The sequence below is a fragment of the Rhopalosiphum maidis genome, chromosome 1 (assembly GCF_003676215.2).
Source record: "Rhopalosiphum maidis isolate BTI-1 chromosome 1, ASM367621v3, whole genome shotgun sequence".
NCBI lineage: Eukaryota > Metazoa > Arthropoda > Insecta > Hemiptera > Aphididae > Rhopalosiphum > Rhopalosiphum maidis.
This window is the reverse complement of record NC_040877.1, coordinates 64,861,479-64,881,076: the sequence shown is the minus strand read 5'-3', so window position 1 is coordinate 64,881,076 and position 19,598 is coordinate 64,861,479. Positions and strand designations below refer to the sequence as shown.

The window sequence follows — 19,598 nt, the reverse complement described above, 5'->3', positions numbered from 1 at the left end:
TTATTAAAGAACAATAATTATTAAATGTGTTTGAGTACCTACAAAATTTGTGTACAGTTATTAAAAAGCGTATATATTATATATTATTTATAGGAATGCATTAATGGTTTCACATACCTACTATTTTCACGCTTTATAATTTGCATAGTGTGTTTATTTTTTTCGCTAAAAACTCTATACGTATTATTGATTGTTTGAAGTTCAATGATTTAAAACGGAAATTTATTGAATTGAAAAATTTGATATGCGAATTAATTTTTTTTTAATGTATACAATTGTAAGATATTTATAAAATAAAATTATTAAAGGATTTATAATGAGATTTATAAGATGTTAAATTTACCTATCATCAAATTTAAAAAAAATATATTATCTTTAGAATTATATATTATTTATGTTCAATTTTGAAACAACTTATGAGCATTTCAAACATTTTTTAATATTCATAACTTGATTCAAAGTAAAAATATAAAAATAGATTACGTGGGTACTAGGATAATATATTTTTTTTATCATTAAAATTCATATTAGATTAAATAAAAAAACATTATAGGTATATTTATATTATTTGTACCTTATATTTACATGTTTAGTTGTTACCCTATTCATTGAAAGATATTTTTATATTATTTTCATTCATAATATTATTCAGTATCATAAAAAAAATAACTCCTAATTTGCAGACATATAGATCATTTATTCGAGTATATTCGTATTTTTATAACTATTATACGTTAACTTTTGTTTATAAACTGTTACCTTTAATATTATAATACATATTTACAAGACATTATAATTTTCATAATAGCTCTACTCATGAGAAATTAATCATGAGTGACCTACATAGTATATGTACCTATACAATTGGTTTAAATTAAATACATGGTATATGATTAAAATTATGTACAACTTCAAGTTAATCGAATTAGTAATATACCATATTTTTGCACCCTAGGTATAAATGCAAATTATTATACTATTAAATCTAACATGAATTCTATACAATAATGTTACCCATATTACTAAAAATAATTTTGAGTACTTAAAAGTGAATTACGTACCTATTTCCTCCTTTTTTTTATCTATGTGTACCATTTTAAAATATAAATTTACAATTATTCTTTGCAGATTATTTTATTTTAATTCAATTGGATTTTTAAATTGTATTAAAGCGGAGAATACAATAAATTATAATATAATTTATGTATTTTATCTTGTTATGTAAGTAATAAATACCTGTTAAATAATAAACATTTGATTTGTTTAATATTTTGTAGGTACTAAAAGTGTAAAATATTCTATTGTATAAACAATCCTCTTCATTTTTCATGTTTATTCGTAGGATGATCTTAAAGAATGTCGTTTATCCACACTCTTAAAATTGATTATTCAAACTTTATTATTAATTTGGAAAGAATAACTGGACTTATAGTTTTTTTAAATCATGTTTGCATAAATTTAATATTGAAATTAAAGTATAATTTATTACTTATGTAGTCTTATCCATACAGATATTTCCAGGGTCAGAGTGTGATACAAGTGATACAACTATATAAAAACGATATTCTATTTTGAAGATACTTATTACTGTTCTCAAGAGAAAACAGTACGAGCACTGTAATGAAAATTCGGTGGGGATGACAGAATGTCACACAGGCTTCTTAGGTTGTGATCAGTTTTTTTGACTGAACAGTGTGTTGTGCGCGACCGAATAGGTCGTAGTATTTACAAACTATGTCTTATACCTCTATAGTTTTACACATAACGATAACATTTCAAAAAACTCGTGTTAATATTTTAAATGCATTTATATAGTCTATTAAAATTTTAGAAGTATTAATAAAAATCATATACCTAAATAATTTTGGTTTAACAGAATTTGAATAAAATGATTTTAAATTTCTTCAAGATTTTTTGTTTCATTATGGTGATAAAAGTAAGTTGATTAAAATAAAATATATAAATTATATATTATAAAATAAAATGTATACCTAGTAATCAAAGTTAATGTAAATTTAAGTTTGTACATAATTAATTGATTTCAAACATTATTAAATAGATTAAATATGAGTATCTATAGTCTTATTTTAGTAGAGTTATTTCTGTTATTGATATTATTTGTAAAAAGGATTACTAGAAACTTGGTTATATAAATATGAATTTCATTCTTATATTTTATATAGTCAGTTTTTATAGTATTATTTTTATAAATAAATATAAAAAAAATTAACAATCCTCTCTAAACGAAAAACATATCATTAAAACGCTCGTCGTTGTCAGTCGTCACATTTTTTAATTTTTGACTTTGCGGAAATATTAGGAAATTCAATTCGAATAATAAATAATAAATACATAACTCATGTGTGAATTCATAGAATTTATAGTTACAATTATACAGTCATTAGTCGAATTCTAATTTTATTATTAGTCATTAATTTATGTACCTATAGTTATACTAAAGAATTTTAGTTAAATAAAATTACCTTTTAAATGTGTTTATCAATAAATATGTTATGTAGGTGCTGTTATGAATTTATTAAAATAGTAAAATGATTTTAAAAGGATAACGTTAAAAATTAATTATTCAATGCGTGTTTTCATTGGTGAGACAATTTGTCAAGTAGAAAATGTAGTTTAAGATTAGTGATGATGGAGGATTAATTATACACATATGTACCTATCTGGCTACTTAAGGGTACTAGAGAATAAACTATTATGATGACTTTAATAAGCTATATAGGTAGTAGAGATTATGAAAAGAGAATAAGAAATGGTATTCCATAGGTAGCCTTCAAGCACGAATGGATTTGTAGTAAGTACTTAAACCTAACTATTCATACTGGACAAAGGCATATCTAGAGTCTGGTAGGTACCTTCTACCTTCATATTTATATAATTTAAACAACATGACCCAATGGAGAACTTGATCTTATACATATTTAGTGATGATGAATGATAGTTTTTTAAGAGTAGAGCACTCTAATAATAAAAATAAACTAACTACATATTATTTGATTTAGCCCATTATTTGTTAACAAAATTTATTTTAGAAGCTAATATACTGCCTTGTCAAATTGTTTTTTAACTCCATAAAATCAGTTTATACTTGCTTACTGCAGCGTGAAGAAAATATTTTAATAAACATCATAGATTCATATCACAAACTCGTAGGTCATTACTATTGTCCACATTCTAAAATTAATGATGCACTTCTAATTCAGTGCGTATTATATATTTTCGAATTGTTTATTTATACTTTAAAACCTCTTGAAATACGTCAGTTATATCTAAGATTATACTATAAAAAACAAAAATGGTATTGGGATAAAATATTTAGGGTTAAAATAAATTAAAACAACTATGAGATATTAAGAATAATTACAATATTATTTTTGCATTTAAAAAACATTACATTTTTAAATGATTGCCAAATAGGTATCAATTATAAATTATATAATAAATACTATATCGATTGATTCTTTTTTGGTATTTTTTCCTTTGCTACCCAATACTTATGCGTTATTTTGTAGGTAATAAATAACCATCGAAGTATTTAAGCACAAATTAATCCACTTGAATTTGCGATTACGAAACAAAAATTGGCTAAAGATAGTTGGGTACGTTAGATCAACATTGACGAAAAACCAAAATAAATATTTAAAGATGCAAGAAAAACTTAAAATACTATTTAGTCTACTTCGTCTTGAGTACCTATCTATCTTAATGACAAATAGGCTAAACGTTATTTAGTGCTCTTTCATTATTTTTGTAATCTACTATAATATATTATCGACAATCATATTATTATTATTTTTAATGATAGAAAAATGTAAATTTTCAATATAATTATTTTATTATTTTTATTTACATCATGTTTCTATCTATAGCCAATAGCCATAGTCAGGTATAATATTATTATAAATATTTTTTTTCAAACAGGCTATTTTTAATTTTTTAAGTTAAATAATTATTTTTGTCTATCCATTAGTTATTATTTTAACCCTGGATTTTAGTACAAAATATATTGTCCTTGGATTTATTTTTTCTTATTTTATCTGTAAATTATCGTAATATGCCAATATTATATACTCACTAAAATACTATAATACTATATGATCATATTTTACGTTTACTTTTTAGATAATATACTATACCTATATGTGTAGAATATAATTATTGAATTGCATTTAACATTTATAGTTTATATTATATATGTATAAATATAATAGTTTTCTGACAAAGGTTTAGCTGGTGCCTATTTTTTAATCGATTTTCTAATATCAATCATTTATATATAAATGATTAATTTTTTTTAAATTATATAGGTACCAATATGGTTTCAATTCGAGTTAAATTGAATTAGTATTACAATAGTTAAACCTAATTTTGATATATTTGCTGTTCTTTAATTTCTATCTATTTCTATTGATATAGTCTATAATTGAATATATCTATACTTAAACACGCAACTGCTATATAATAGAATAATAAATATAATAATAATGATTGATGGTTGTACCATTTAATAAATATCTTTTAATCTTACATTCGGTTATTGTGAATCGTAGACGGCTGGTAGACGAAGACTAGGACAAACTGGTAAACGTTACATTTTACTTTTTTTTTTGTCAAATTAAATTTCGACCAGACACTTGACGGTATCGTCTGTCTCTGACTAGACCATTTCTGTAACAAATAGATCAAACGATGAAACGTGACAATGACACGACAAAAATATATTATACATTGTATAGGCTGGCGGAAAATCACATATTTTTACAATTAATTATTATATATGTATTTTATATATACAATTGATCAAACTGATATTTGTTAAATCATATTATATAGGTTTTGTAAAAAGTATTGATTTATCAACTGTTATATTATATTATTTATTATTTATTTGGTGTTATTACTACTTATTAGAGATGAGTTTATTGCGCATGCTTGTTTATTATTATGTTTAATTCTTAATTATTGGTGTTAACTGTAAAATAACTCTACGTCTTTAAGAATCCATAAAAACCAGATCATCGTAATAAGTAGTACTTTTTATATTATAATATTTTTGCCCAACATATTACAAATTCATTGTTGTATTGTTAAAATATTATTCATAAAATTGATTTAAACTAAAAAAAAACACGATTTCGAACTGGCTAAAACTATATAACATTATAACATTGTATGGGTGTAACGGCATAAGTTGGACGTCCGTATATGAGCGAATAAGACTTTCCCGCTAAAATACGGTATTACGTGAAAAATGTGAGAATGGTAATACTCAAAGTAAGATTCTTATTATTCGGTTTATGTTTGTTGAGTGACGGTGCACATGTGATGTTACAATGCGTAACCACATTTTTTGTGATACATAATAATAATATGTAAAGGCGTAAATAATCTCGTTTTCGAATATGATAGTAATAGTCTATTGAACAGTTGTAATTTGGTTTGAAGTTTTCAAAAGTTTCAACATATGGATATGTTTAGTTTTTTAAAACAAATCTTATTCATTTATCTTACGAATATTTTCTTTAATTTACTCGTATAATTTATGTATATATATTATTATATTATTTATCTAGGCTTTACTAGAGCTTAATTTGTTTAAGGAGTCTTTAGTCTTCCATTTTAATGTGTACACAATATTTATAGATTTTTGAAGTTACACTTAATGGTAAAAATATTGAAAAAACTCCACCATTTATTCTATTGTTAAACATACTTTTACTTTTATAATTTTTATTCAATTGATTTGTTACTGATATTTTCACAATTTTTTCAACTACTTATACTTGTCATACAAATTATAGTATCACACATATAATAATAAAATGTATACCTACATTACATATATTTTTGAAATACCACACATATAATATATTTATTATATTGTACGGTATTTATGTGTAGACATATTATATTCTCTCAGTCGTATTCACATTTCATTCTGAACTATATTATTTCTTGTTATAGCTTATATTATTTTATTTACTTATGTTGACACTTTCGTTTAAATTTTTAACATGTACACGGAAGAATGTGATCTAAATAGACAGAACAATTGTTATGTACATTTTATGTATATATAGTTAAACGTTATACTATATTAACAAGAACAAGATGGTTCGTAAATCGTAACAATAACTAATAAAGTCATTATTCTTACTATTTGCGGCTCATAGCGTATATTATATACATTTTTATGGTTAAATTTGATTGAAAACAGTCACTTATTTATTCATAAAGGTGGTATAATAAAAATTAGATTTCTTATATTTTTATAGTAGGTGGGTAAATAACTGTATTTTTACTAATTCTAAGTAAAAATATCAATAATAATCATTACTTTTTTAAATTATTATTCTTTAAAAACAACATCATAACTAGGATATTTGGATTAGTAGGCTTAGTATTGTACCTTGTACCTACAACTATACTTGATTCTCCCGGATAAAAGTAAAATATTAAGCATGTATATTTGTATTCAAATATAGTAAAAACATTAGTATTTGTACATCATATCATGTTCAATTATTGTGACTGTTTGAAAACCTTTAAAAATAAAAAAATAAATTTAATTTTAAAATTTGTTATTTATAGAATTTTCCTGGACAAATACTCGGAGTGAAATTAGGTGAAGTGTGTCTTACTAATCAAGATTGTGACACAGAATTTAGCAAATGTCACCAGGAGACTGGAATTTGTTCTTGTTTACCTTACTACGCACGAGTGAACAATACATGTTTACAGTGTAAGTTATTATAAGTCATGTTTTTACATGATTAATTGATATTTTTTTAGTCGATTTTAAATATTACTAAATTTGAACTCATTAAAATCTAAGATATTAATTATTTAATTGAAATATCAAGAAACCATGATTATTCCTAATACGTTGTATTTATACAGTCTAAAATACAATCAATTTAAATTTTGGCTTCTGGCTTCTAAGTCCTAACTCCTAATAATAAGTCAAATATTTTTATAAATAATTTTTATGCTTTAAAAAATATTTACCATTGTGATTTTAAAGTTACATTAAACAATTTATGTATTTATTCAAAATTATATTAAAAACTATTGCAATTTAATAAAATAATGAGAAACAAAATTAGTGTTTGCTATAATAATATTAAGTTTTATAAGTTGGATGAATTAAAATTTGCAATATAATAATACTAGTTAATTAATTTGTATATTTTAATGATATTATAGCCAATAGGGTTGTCTTTCTTAAAATAATGCTTATGTTTATTACTATTATTATTTAATAAATACATAATTTCAGTTGAATACATTTTAAAAACCTTATTGGGTATTAATATCTTAAATAATTTATGTAAATATTAGATGTAAAAAAATTAAAATTGAAAATGGCTTCGTAATGTAAACCTTTGCACTGTATTCAGTTTCGGAAATATCAACATAAATATACCTAAGTATAATATTATACTTATTATTTATTATCATTGAGTTTTTTAGAGCGAATTTACGTTCAGATGATAAAATCTGGAACAGAAACATATACTTATTGTTCGGAAGTAATAAAATCTAGTATTGTCCGTTATATCATGGCGCCTTTCATAAAAGCCCCAGGCACAATATCCTCATTGGATAATTAAATTATTATTATATACTATTGAAACATATACCTACTATACGTCACGAATTATTTGGAGGACCTAATTTCTATTATGTTATCCAAAAGTAGTCCAATTAAAAATAAAAGTTATCGTTATTGATTTTAATTTAATACTTTTGAATTTACAGCTACACTTTTAGGATTTGAGTGTGTTGTAGATGAGCAATGCTCATTGAAAGTAGCTAATAGTAGATGTCTTGATAACGTATGTGAGTGTGAATCGAAATTCTGGCAGTATCGAAGACATACATGTTTATCTCGTAAGTAATATTATTTAATAATTAATATTAATATATGATGCTATTGTGTGATAATATTATGATAATTATACTTACGAATACAAATTAAATTATAGTAATGTGTAATTATAAGATACTATTTATATAGAATAACTTACATAAAAGTACAAATTTAAATGTATCGTTCAAATTTATTAAAAATAACTTGACAAATAAGGGTTATAATTTATACTTTAAAAATAAATTGTTAAAAACTAAAAATACTAACTTAACCTTACATGTAGATATCTCATTAAGAAATGTAAATTGGAGTTTAATTTAAGGACTAAAAATTAAATCAAATTTATTAACCAACATTACGTCTGTACGTGAAAAATAGGACTATACATTATATTATAAGGTGACTATTATAAATTATACTACTCGATTAAATTATATCAATTTTAATATATTAGAGAGATATTTAAGGAGACATTGTTAAAATTCAGTTCTCATTACAACACGCAATTTCATTTATTTAGTATTCGTGTAGAGCTAAATTAATAATTACGTGCGTCATTTTAAAACAATAAAGATTACCATATTATAAACGTTGGTACTAGTTCCCATACTGTAAATATAGAAATAATTCATTCAAGTGAAAAACGTATACTACGATTTCCCTGATCCTTTGGTTCATTGACGTCGTTCATTAACATACAGCCATACAGGAACCCGTTAGTTTTCATTTAATATGATGCTTTCATAATACATAACAGATTGTAGATCCATGTCAAGAAAAAAATAATAACACTCAAACGTTCCAGGTGTGTAATAGGTATCTACATTATACATACACGCGTACGCATACGGATTATTGGAGGTCATTGTTATAGAATACCTATTACGCGAGACTTTATATTGTTCTTGATAGCTGTGTGTGTTATTCTATTACACGTGAAGGGATTTAAATTATTATATTTTTATTGAAAGGAAAAATGGTATATATCTACATCTATAGACCAATATTTTTTCGCCACAAATTTAAATTCAAAGTGCAATAAACTCTTATTAGCATAGTCTGTTGAAAAGTATATTTACAGCTTAAACCATCAGTATTATGTATAATACAATTTGGTTCGCCAGATTCTATTATACATCGATTTAAAAAAATTTTCCTCGCCGATATGGTTCAGATTAAAGGAATGCTATTGTGGGACATCCTGCTTGGACCATATTTTAGATGTATTTTCCATATTAAACACCGTACGATTTAAGTACTAGTGTTAGTAGTAAACGAAAATATTTATACCATACCTATATAAACGTTATTCAATACTCAATGTATACTCAATAAGAGTATACATTTATAACGTATTACATCATTATATTGGATATTTTTTTTCTTATGTATTGTTATTATATTACTATTATTATATGTTTATTTGTATTTTGTATAGGTTACTAGAAAAAAAATTTAAGAATAAATACATAATTGGATATTAACCAATTTTTCAGTCATTAAATGTGAAAATATTGTATTAACATTTCAAATCTTATCCATACCTAAATATGACCAAAATAGTATAAAATCCAAAAAAGAAAACCATAACCTTTTATTATTAATGTTATTTTTCGCTAATCAATTAAAAATTATTGCTATTCGTTTTCTTTACCTTTCACTAATAAAACATATTCAACTAATAAATTAATAATGAATAATCCACAGACTTGAATAATAGTTGTATTAATAAAAGTTATTTTACAAAAATAAATAAAATATAAGTGTAAAATAATTATAGAAAAAATGTATTATTATTAAATTAAAAATAAAGTGAAATATTTGATTATTTAATAAAATTACAATAACATTAATGTAATTAACTGTCATAATATTTTATATTATCCTAATATTATAACATGTTGTTAATATTCTTCACAGCTGCCAAATTGGGAGAAGTGTGTTATAGTGACACTCATTGCGCACTGTCGGATGAAAATAACCGATGCGAGTTTACCATACCTGGTGTTTTTGGTTTTTGCATATGCAATTCTGCTTCCCAGGACTGTATATACAGAGGACAAGATTCTACTCTAACTAAACCTAATAATGCAGCATTTAAATACCCATTTAGTAAACCAGATTTAAAGAAAAAAGTGCCGTACCAAAAACGACCTTGGCAAACGAATGATCAACGACTCACAACAACTACCTCAACAATTAAGCCATTACGACCAGTCAATAAACCACAGATGCCTCCTTTAAAACGGCCCATTATAAAAACAAATTTAACGAATAATGGTATACAATTTACTGCTATTCCGGTGACGAACACTCAGTCATCAGTCATTTCTCTCAACTACACAACAGTTGCATCGAAGAACATTACATTTAAGCCTCAATTTTCTGTAGTGCCTACGCCGCCACCAATCAAAATTTACCTAAAAAGTCCAATGAAAGATTCACAAAATAAAAGCCAAATAATTTTCAATAATTCATCTACAAAATTGCATAAGAAACCAATCAGTAATACAGGTAATTCTGGAATTCGGATTTTATTTACATATAGATTATTTATAGTACCTATACTCTCATCCTAAACATGGAAATTAGAGTATTTAAAAAAAATAATAATAAAATATATTTTTTTTATGTAATTTTAGGTATTATGTTAAGAAAGGGAGAACCCAAACGACGTATTAGTCTAGGATTTCCGTGTGTTAGCGATGCACAGTGTATGCGAAATGATGAATATTCAAGATGCTTGCATGGAATTTGTGATTGTCTACCAAATAATAAGACAATTGATCAGTGTACAGCGAAAAATCGAGGCTGCTTACAGAATACATTCCAAGTAAGTAAATTTGATCGAAATATGCCAAATTTGTATTGCCAATACAATAATATTTATTTATTATAAACAAAAATAGTTTAAAATATTTAAATAATTAAAATTTTGAGAATTTAATTAATGATATATTTTAGTGCCGATCTAGTGGTAAATGCATTAGTTGGTTCTTTGTATGCGATGGCCGAACAGGTGATTGCGGGGAAGATGATAATTCAGATGAAGAATGTTCGGGTAATCAGCAATGTCCAAGTACCACGTTTGCCTGCCGGTCTGCAAAAGGCCTCAGAAATTTATGTGTTTCTAGATCAACTCGATGTGATGGTGTAAAAAATTGTCCATTTGGTGACGATGAAGAAGGCTGCAACGCCATTGAACATAAAGGTAACATAATATATAATAATAATATAATTATAAGTAATTTTTGATTGTATTACATAAATAAAATTGATCATTATTTTTTACACTTTTACTGTGTAAACACACAATTTAAAATGTAGTTGTACATATTAATTACAATTCTATAATATTTACGTAGAAACTAACAATTGTGTAAATTTTTGAAGAGAAGAGTAAATCCAGATTGAAATTGGAAAAATTTGAGTTTAAAAATTTAGTTGTATACATAAATAAAAAACAAATAGGTGATCGTTCTGCTGTATAATCGATATAAAGAGCACCACGATAATGACAATGATTGACAATAAGTAATGACCACTGTAATGGACGGGTTAAATTTGAATTCAATTATTGTATAATACTTTTACATATGATGAACAACGATTCTGAATGGAGGCGGTATATTAATCCACATATCTATAAATAATTTACGATTTTGAGAAATTTTTTAAAATCTGAAATTCAAATTTTCATAAAAATTAATGAATTTTTTTTTAATTTTTGTAATAAAAACATAAAATTTTGTATTATTACAATTTCAAACCTTAAGTATAATAATAAAAAAATAAATCCAACTCCAATTATTTACAAGTCCAAACAAGTTTGCAATTTTTCGTGATTTTAACAAATTCCATCAATCAAAGTGGTTTCGACTTCCTCAAAGTAAAAATGTATCATTCTTATATTCATATACAAAATAAAACTGTGTCATTTAATTTATTTACTTTATAACCATACTAATTATTATAGTATTATAATATATGCTTAATATTGCTTACCAATATATAATTTAGCCGTGGCCAATTGTAATTTTTCCCTGGGTATGCCTAGTTTGGTTAAATATACATAAACATAGTAGAATTAGTTGATAAGTATAAGTTATTGTCATATGTAAATGTAAGTAATAAGTAGGTATATAACTTCCTACATATTATTAAAGTAGCCTTAAAGTGTAAACGTGCGCTGCAAAACGAACAATTCATAATGGCAATATTCGTCGATCTTTTTAACGTTTTTACAGGGTGTCCGGCGTATACGTTCCAGTGCGGCGACGGTCAATGTCTACCGGAGTACGAGTTATGCAATGCGGTCGTGACGTGCGCCGACAAATCGGACGAGTTGGAAGGCCTGTGCGGCGGCGGCGGTGCACCCATGACGGTCGGCAACAGGACGTTCGTCGCGCGTCCCCCGCAGCCGTTAACCCGGGTGCGCGGCGCTTACCGGCATAGTCCGGCTGAATGCCCTTTCCGGTGTAGGAACGGCAGGTGCCGATCGACCGCCGTGCTGTGTTCCGGTCGTGACGGATGCGGCGACGGGTCGGACGAATCAGGCTGTTCCGTATGCAGTAAGTGCAAATAGTAATCTCGGCGTATACTATATTATCGTAGGTAATTGCTCGGTGCCATAGGTAGGTGGTAGTTATGGGTAGAAAGTTAAGCGATAGGTGGCTCACGGGTCGGTAATCTACTACCGCTATGTTAGAATGCTGTAATGTCGCTAGAGTACATAATATTATACATCGTGTCGCGGAGGAGTGAAGAATATTCCAACTATATAACGGTAACCGTGTCTAAGCGATGCTCCGATCTTGCCGACAAATTGCAGCAGCGGACGAGTTGGTAGGTGTTTAACGTTTAATAAAATTAGGACACGCAGCGGCGTTATGTCTACGCTAAAATCGTATATTTAATCGTAATCGAGTCGTACAGCGTGACGCCTTCTACCTATACACGCCAAATAACATTATGAGTTTTATCATATTTAAACCAGTATTGGTTTAATCAAGTTACAAATAATACGATTCGAGTCAAATTATAAAAGAGATCTTATAGAATGAATTGATTTAACCGTAAAATCGAAAAATTATTAGAATTACGAGCGTTAAAGTCGTTTAGAAAATTATACAAAACTCTAAGAAATTATTCATCGGTACAAATAACATATGCTCATAAGTAACCCTTATTGTATAGATACATTTTCTTTAGTTACTGCAATCAATAGGGAACTGTACATAAAATGTGTTATACGCACAATCTGCGATAAATACAAATTAGAATTTAATAATAACGATTCGCTATTAAATTTGGTAATTTATTTGATATTGTTAATTTTGTTATTTTAAAACCATTTGTACCTAGTCATTTTATTCAACTATATCACTAATGAAATACCGCTACAGATCTAGTAGGTATACATGACATATTAGGTGCTACATAATATACATATACCTATAATATATTAATATAGAATAATATTGGACAGAACATATAACATGCTTATTTTACCGAGATTTTACTTGGAGTATAAAAATATATTTACAATATGCATACACATTTTAATTCAATAAACTCTAAATAACATTCGAAGAGTTTATTCCTAATATAAATACAGAAACCTGGAAAAAATATAGGTAACTGATCACTCATATGACACTCATGTGTCATCTTATCTTGATCCATCGTTTTCAGAACGTAGAAATCCTTTGAAATCGAGTGACGTGTTTCGTCGGACTTAAAGTGACGAACTCAAAAATACATGTACATACGATTTTTAGTAGAGATTCGTCGCACCGTACACTAATGTCTAATACATTAGGACCATTAGGTACTATAACACGCATTCGTGGCGTGAAAATGGTTAAATCGATAATCGGACGGATCGCCGGCAACCATATTTCCCTTGATTGGTCGCTCTAATTAATGGGAAATTGTATGATTTTCTACTCGCGAGTCATGAGTATAAGCATAAAGCATATAAATGGTGGTCGTAAATATCGCAACTATAGGACGCAAGTATAGAACCGTAGCGTATTTTTTAGACCACGGTGTAAACTTTTTGCGCCATTGAAAAAGTTGGGGGGCTACAATTTTTTTCATAAACCAAAGCCGTTATAAATTTATTAATTGTATGCAATATGTATGTATAATGGATTTTATTTTCATTTTCATTTAGTGAGGTAGATCTCTGAAACCGGATAGCGGATTTTGTTGTTTATTGTCTTGTTAGATTCACATTGACTAGGAGAAGTGCAGATTAAGATTTTCAAAATTTTTTATTTTATAGCTAATTCATTACAGAACTTCAAAAAAAATTAAAACACATTTTATTGGGAGTTTTTTTTTTATGTTTTTCAGCTTTATAGCTTTGTAGTGAGTTAACGATTGAAGATAAAGTTCTAAAAATCTTCACAGCACTTCTCCTATACTATGTGAATCTAAAAAGACCCCCAAATAACAAAACCCGTTCTGCAGTTTCGGTAATTTACCACTCTAAATGAAAATTTAGCAAAAAATAACTATTTTTTTAACTGTGAAAAATTATTATTTTATTATATATTGTATTTTCAAATTAATATAATTTTATACAATATACATTTTGTTTTATTCAACAGACGATAAAACAAATCACTATAGGACAGTGTTCCAACTTATAATTTTAATGTTCGTGTAAGATATTATGTAAAATATTATACAAACAAATTTATAATATAAAAATTATTATGTGTTATATTTCTTGTTTTTTAAGAATATAATATATGAAAATGAAACTACAAAATTTTTATATCTGCAAGAATGTTTGAGGGGGCTTGGTAGGCTTTTGGGGGAGTAAGTTCCCTCAAGCCCCCCACCCCGATATTCACAATGTGTGTTTACTTAATAAAATCATATAATAGATATAATAGGTATAATAGATCTGTCACTTTATTTTTATCCTTAGAAATTTAATTTACTTTAGACACATGAAAAGTTTTAAAACCTCGATTGAAAAAATTTGGCACTTGACCCCAAAAAGGTTTGCCACCCCTAATATATAGTATAAACTAATAAACTTTATCGTAGTTTTAAAATGATTAATATCACAAATCTTTAATGTAAATAAAGTATAATATATTTTATTATATGATGTAAATCAGTGTAAAATAGTTCCTTGACAGATAACCTAAAGATTAATAGTAAGTTATCACTTGTCAGTAGCTAAAGTTCTTTGAATTCGGTAAGACAGCAAATCTATGATTTTAGTTCTATTTTCTATGATTGGGATGGATTAAATTAAATGGGTGACTTTAATGTAGGTAATTTTATTTTAAAATTATGTATCATTACCCTTACAGTGACATTTGGGACTTCTTGCGTGACTAAATTAGTCGAGACAACCAGACAGTTCATGTTCTATTTTATTTATTCACGGTACATTGTTTTGTTTTGAGTGCACTCTAAATGGTTTCATTGTGTGTATGAACTTCTTATTACATATGTGATATTATATTGTCACTTATAAATGGTTGTTTTCTTCACGTTAATTTACAACTAAAAATGTAGGTAGGTACACCGCACATATCATTTATACCGACAAAATATTTTTCTTTATACTTACATCAAAACGTAGAAACCGCAATTCGTCACAAATATCTTATAGTTTACTTAAAAACAATTTTAGGTTATTGATAGGTACATATAATTATTAATTGATATTATTTACGCATAAATCTATTAAGTATGTATATTATGTAATTTATGTCAAATTTTAATAACAAATAATATTAATATAATTATCCATGTTGAAAAAAACACTTAAGAATAAGAATATTTCTTCCTTGTATTGTGTATGTTATTACTTATTATATTATCCGTGTTTGTTATAAATTAGTGAACTAGAACACTAAGTACCAAATTATAAACATTTATTATAATTTATAGTAATATAATATAAGCATTAGGGACTATTAAATTAAAAAAAAAATCATTTTATAACCATGACATTTATCAGTTATCATTATAATGCCACTAATGATAATGAATTTAGAAGTGCACTATTTTAGTAGGTTATTTATAAAAACTAATCTAGGTATTGTATTTTTGATGTTTTAGAATGCCCTGCAGTTTCATAAAAATGTATTGAAGTTCTTATTTTGAGAATATTATGGTATTATACAGTACGATCACTACGATGCTCATCATTACATATTATATTAATACTTAATAGTGTATACTATAATAGCACATAATGGATTACAACAAGTGTAATTTTGTACATATTTTATCTTTGTTTTGAAAAAAAAAGATATATTCGATTTTTAGATACATCAACTAATTATAACTTAATGTGTTATTAATTATATTCTTATTATTATATTTTTGTATTACTTGTATTATTTATTTTTATTACAAATTTAATTATAGCGCCTATTAATTATTATAGGTAGTTATTTACTATAATAACTTTTATTCTGTCGATTAGGTATTTAATCAGGCTAAATGTATAATACAATAAATTTATAACTAAATATCTAGTAAATAATAATGAATTTATTTATTTTGTTTTTACATTTTTTCGTAGACATTAAATAGGTATGAGTACCGTGTACGTCTAATAAGGGGTGTATAGAAAATTTCAAGGGAAGAACGAGCAATTTTATTTTATTCTAGTATAAGAACGTCCATGGAATATCCTCATACTTTAGTGTACCTATATAAGAAATAACTATATTATCACATTTATATAAATGTTTTAATAGCTATTATCATACGATATACAATAAAAAAAAAAAATTTGATAATATTATTAATAATTGTAAACGACATGTTGCTATTCATATTATGCCAGGTTAAGTGATACAAGAAGCTAAACTATTAACTCTTAAAAAAAAAATATATATATATACAATATAATAATAATAATATATACAGATATAGATTTATTTTATTTTACTATAAAAAATATTTTAATGTATCTATGGGTAACTAAACAAAAATTATAATTAAATTATTTTGTTAACTAAATTATTTATTTTATTGAATCGAATTGATGTAAATATTATTATATTAATATTATAATTACCAATGCATGGATATATGAATATTCTATGTGTATATATACCTACATACTCAAACTGAATACTGATATATACTGTACATGTGTATTATGTATCGTTAAATAGAGTTTTAGAATAGTTAAAATTTAATTTTAAGTTAACCTGTATTTTTAGTTAAATTGAGATTTTTATCATAATTTTTTCTTAAGATGAAACCTTATTTACACATAATTATACTGATAATTGTATTATAGGTAAATTAAAATATAAAATTACTTGTAAATTGTAATCATAATATATTATATGCTAGTAAGCTACACGTTATAATTTATAACGTATGAAACACAGAGACTTCGAAACGAACTAACTCAATTACAAAAAGGTAACCTATAATTTAAGTCAATCGAAATTCAAACAGTTCAAATTGAATTAAACGATTATACTTCATGATACTTCGTGAATTCGTTATATACTTAATGGTAAGGTACACAGTACACTCGGCACTTACTACACAGCAGAGTGACTTCCTGCTTTTATATTATTTGTATTTGAATTCAAAATTTCAACCTAAATACCAATTTTAAGTACCTAATAATTAATATATTATATAATAATTTCGCTGCTGCCATCCTTCATTCTTTAATTGTTCTCTTCCTTTCAGTCGCCACTAACTTTTATATCAATCACATTATCATATAGATGTATTAATTGTATTATATTTTATTATATAAATCTCACAACCCCTACCTAAATACATAAATAATGTGTGTAAGATCAAACGCTGGACATATCCATTCAATCAATATAGAGTTTTCACCGTTTCTACATCAAAAACGAACATAGTATCTATCAGTTCTTTTGAGTTCAATTTTATTTTCAAAGGGACTTAAATTTTATTTGAAGAAGTGTATACTTAATATACCTATTTTTTTTTCATTTTAATGAATTTATTACATCAAACATTTTCAGAATGTTGAAACACTATCACTCTAGGTACGTCTACACTTAAAAACAAATTGGTTTCCAACTGAAAAAAACACGACGTGTGTTTTTTTGTACTGTGCATATTTTGACTTTCGATGCCAATTGTCAAGTCTAATTTTAATAAGCATTTGAAAACGTTAATGGTATGTATATATTAATTATTCCATTAAATAATTTTATAGCTAAACATTATTTTTTTAAATTATTTTTATATTTTAATATTTACTTATTCGATTAAAAAACAAATTATGGACGTACTGAACATGTATAGTGTATTAATTTAGTTATGTACAGGGGTGTATATGTCACTGTGAATGTCCGTAATTGGTGAGTGCTGACAATCATCTAGTGAATGTCGACATACACCTACTAAATCGGTGAATGTTGAAAAATTAAAATAATATAGACATGTACTAGTGGATGCTGGCATTTACATTAGGATTTTGATCAATGTTGACATAGGTTACGTATTCGCACATAATATTATAGTATAGACCAGCGGTTCCCAACCTATGGCCTGGGGATAATTACCCCCAAGGGGTTAAAAACACAATTTTTTGAAGGGTAAAGGTTAAACTATTTATTTTAACTATATACTTATTGTGATTGAAAATTAAGTTCTGAAAATCTCCACAGCACTTCTACTAGCCAATGTGAATCTAACAAGACCCCAAATAACAAAATCCATTCTCCAGTTTCGGTAATCTACCACGCTAAATGAAAATCTAGCAAAAAATAACTATTTTTTTGACTGTGAAAAATTAAATAATTTTTTTTTTTTAAATTTTAATCTCATATTTTGTATCTACTTGATAATCCCTTTTTAATGAGCTACCGACGAACTTTTTAGCTATTATAGTTTTAGAGAAAAGTTAAAAAATAGAAATTTTGGGATTGTTCACGCCGACGTTTTTGTGGATTCAAATCGTTATACCGCTTGGGTGTGATATCTGATCTCTCTCAATAATATTTTATGTTAAACATAGCTTAATTATCCACCTAATTATTACAACTAAATTACAGTTTTATCATTTTCCTATTTAACAAAATTCTTGAAGTCTTAATAATTCAGACTTTTTTATTTCAAATACCATACTTGATTAAAAATTTAAAAATCAAGAAAGTAAAAATTTTGTCTTTCTAAAATTTAAAGCGAGTCGTATTAATGTATTATACTTCAATAACGGCGCAGGTTGGATGAGGCGGATTTAGACGGTACTCCATAGTTTTCTAGTCTAATTAGATCACCTCTTTAAACGCGCCTTAAGTCTGTTTAAATTTTAAATTGTTCGTTGGTTATTTCATCGTTCATTATTACAACGCGATTTTTATTGTTCGTGCTATATAGTATATACTGCTATTACACGTCGTTTTTTAAGACTTTAATTCTATAATTTCGTACGTCATTCTTTGGAATTTAGTCAGTGGTTGCTAATGTGAAGGTCTAATAGCCTACCTCCATACTATCTACAACCGTAACCATGCTTCCAATGATACCACTTCTCAGTTTATCATTAACCCACGTGACTCGTGTTTTGTCTTATGCAATTCATCAACTTACTGCTGAATATTGTCGTTATTAATACAAAACAGTCGGTTAATACGATATCCGTTACTCGTTATCATAGCCTACTGTATGTCTGTATCACTGTCCCGTTCATCAATGCGCATAAACTCGGTGGTGA

General features: G+C 26.2%; 1 protein-coding gene across 1 annotated transcript; it reads left to right on the top strand.

Moving 5' to 3' along the window:
* The first annotated feature begins 1,882 nt into the window (after window positions 1–1,882).
* Window positions 1,883–16,214, top strand: LOC113548280. The gene is made up of 8 exons (XM_026949080.1): window positions 1,883–1,936; window positions 6,610–6,760; window positions 7,780–7,911; window positions 9,812–10,405; window positions 10,534–10,724; window positions 10,856–11,102; window positions 12,139–12,462; window positions 15,986–16,214. Exons 1-8 carry the CDS (start codon window positions 1,889–1,891, stop codon window positions 16,003–16,005), a joined length of 1,707 nt encoding a protein of 568 aa, XP_026804881.1. The 5' UTR covers window positions 1,883–1,888; the 3' UTR covers window positions 16,006–16,214.
* The last annotated feature ends 3,384 nt before the right edge of the window (window positions 16,215–19,598 follow it).

What these genes read in the sequence shown, in the direction of transcription:
- LOC113548280 (XM_026949080.1), top strand. Translation starts at nt 1,889, where the DNA reads ATGATTTTAAATTTCTTCAAGATTTTTTGTTTCATTATGGTGATAAAA. An exon ending in GTTTCATTATGGTGATAAAA is followed by an intron (nt 1,937 to 6,609) that starts GTAAGTTGATTA and finishes TGTTATTTATAG; the next exon opens with AATTTTCCTGGACAAATACT. An exon ending in ATCAGGCTGTTCCGTATGCA is followed by an intron (nt 12,463 to 15,985) that starts GTAAGTGCAAAT and finishes TTGATGTTTTAG; the next exon opens with AATGCCCTGCAGTTTCATAA.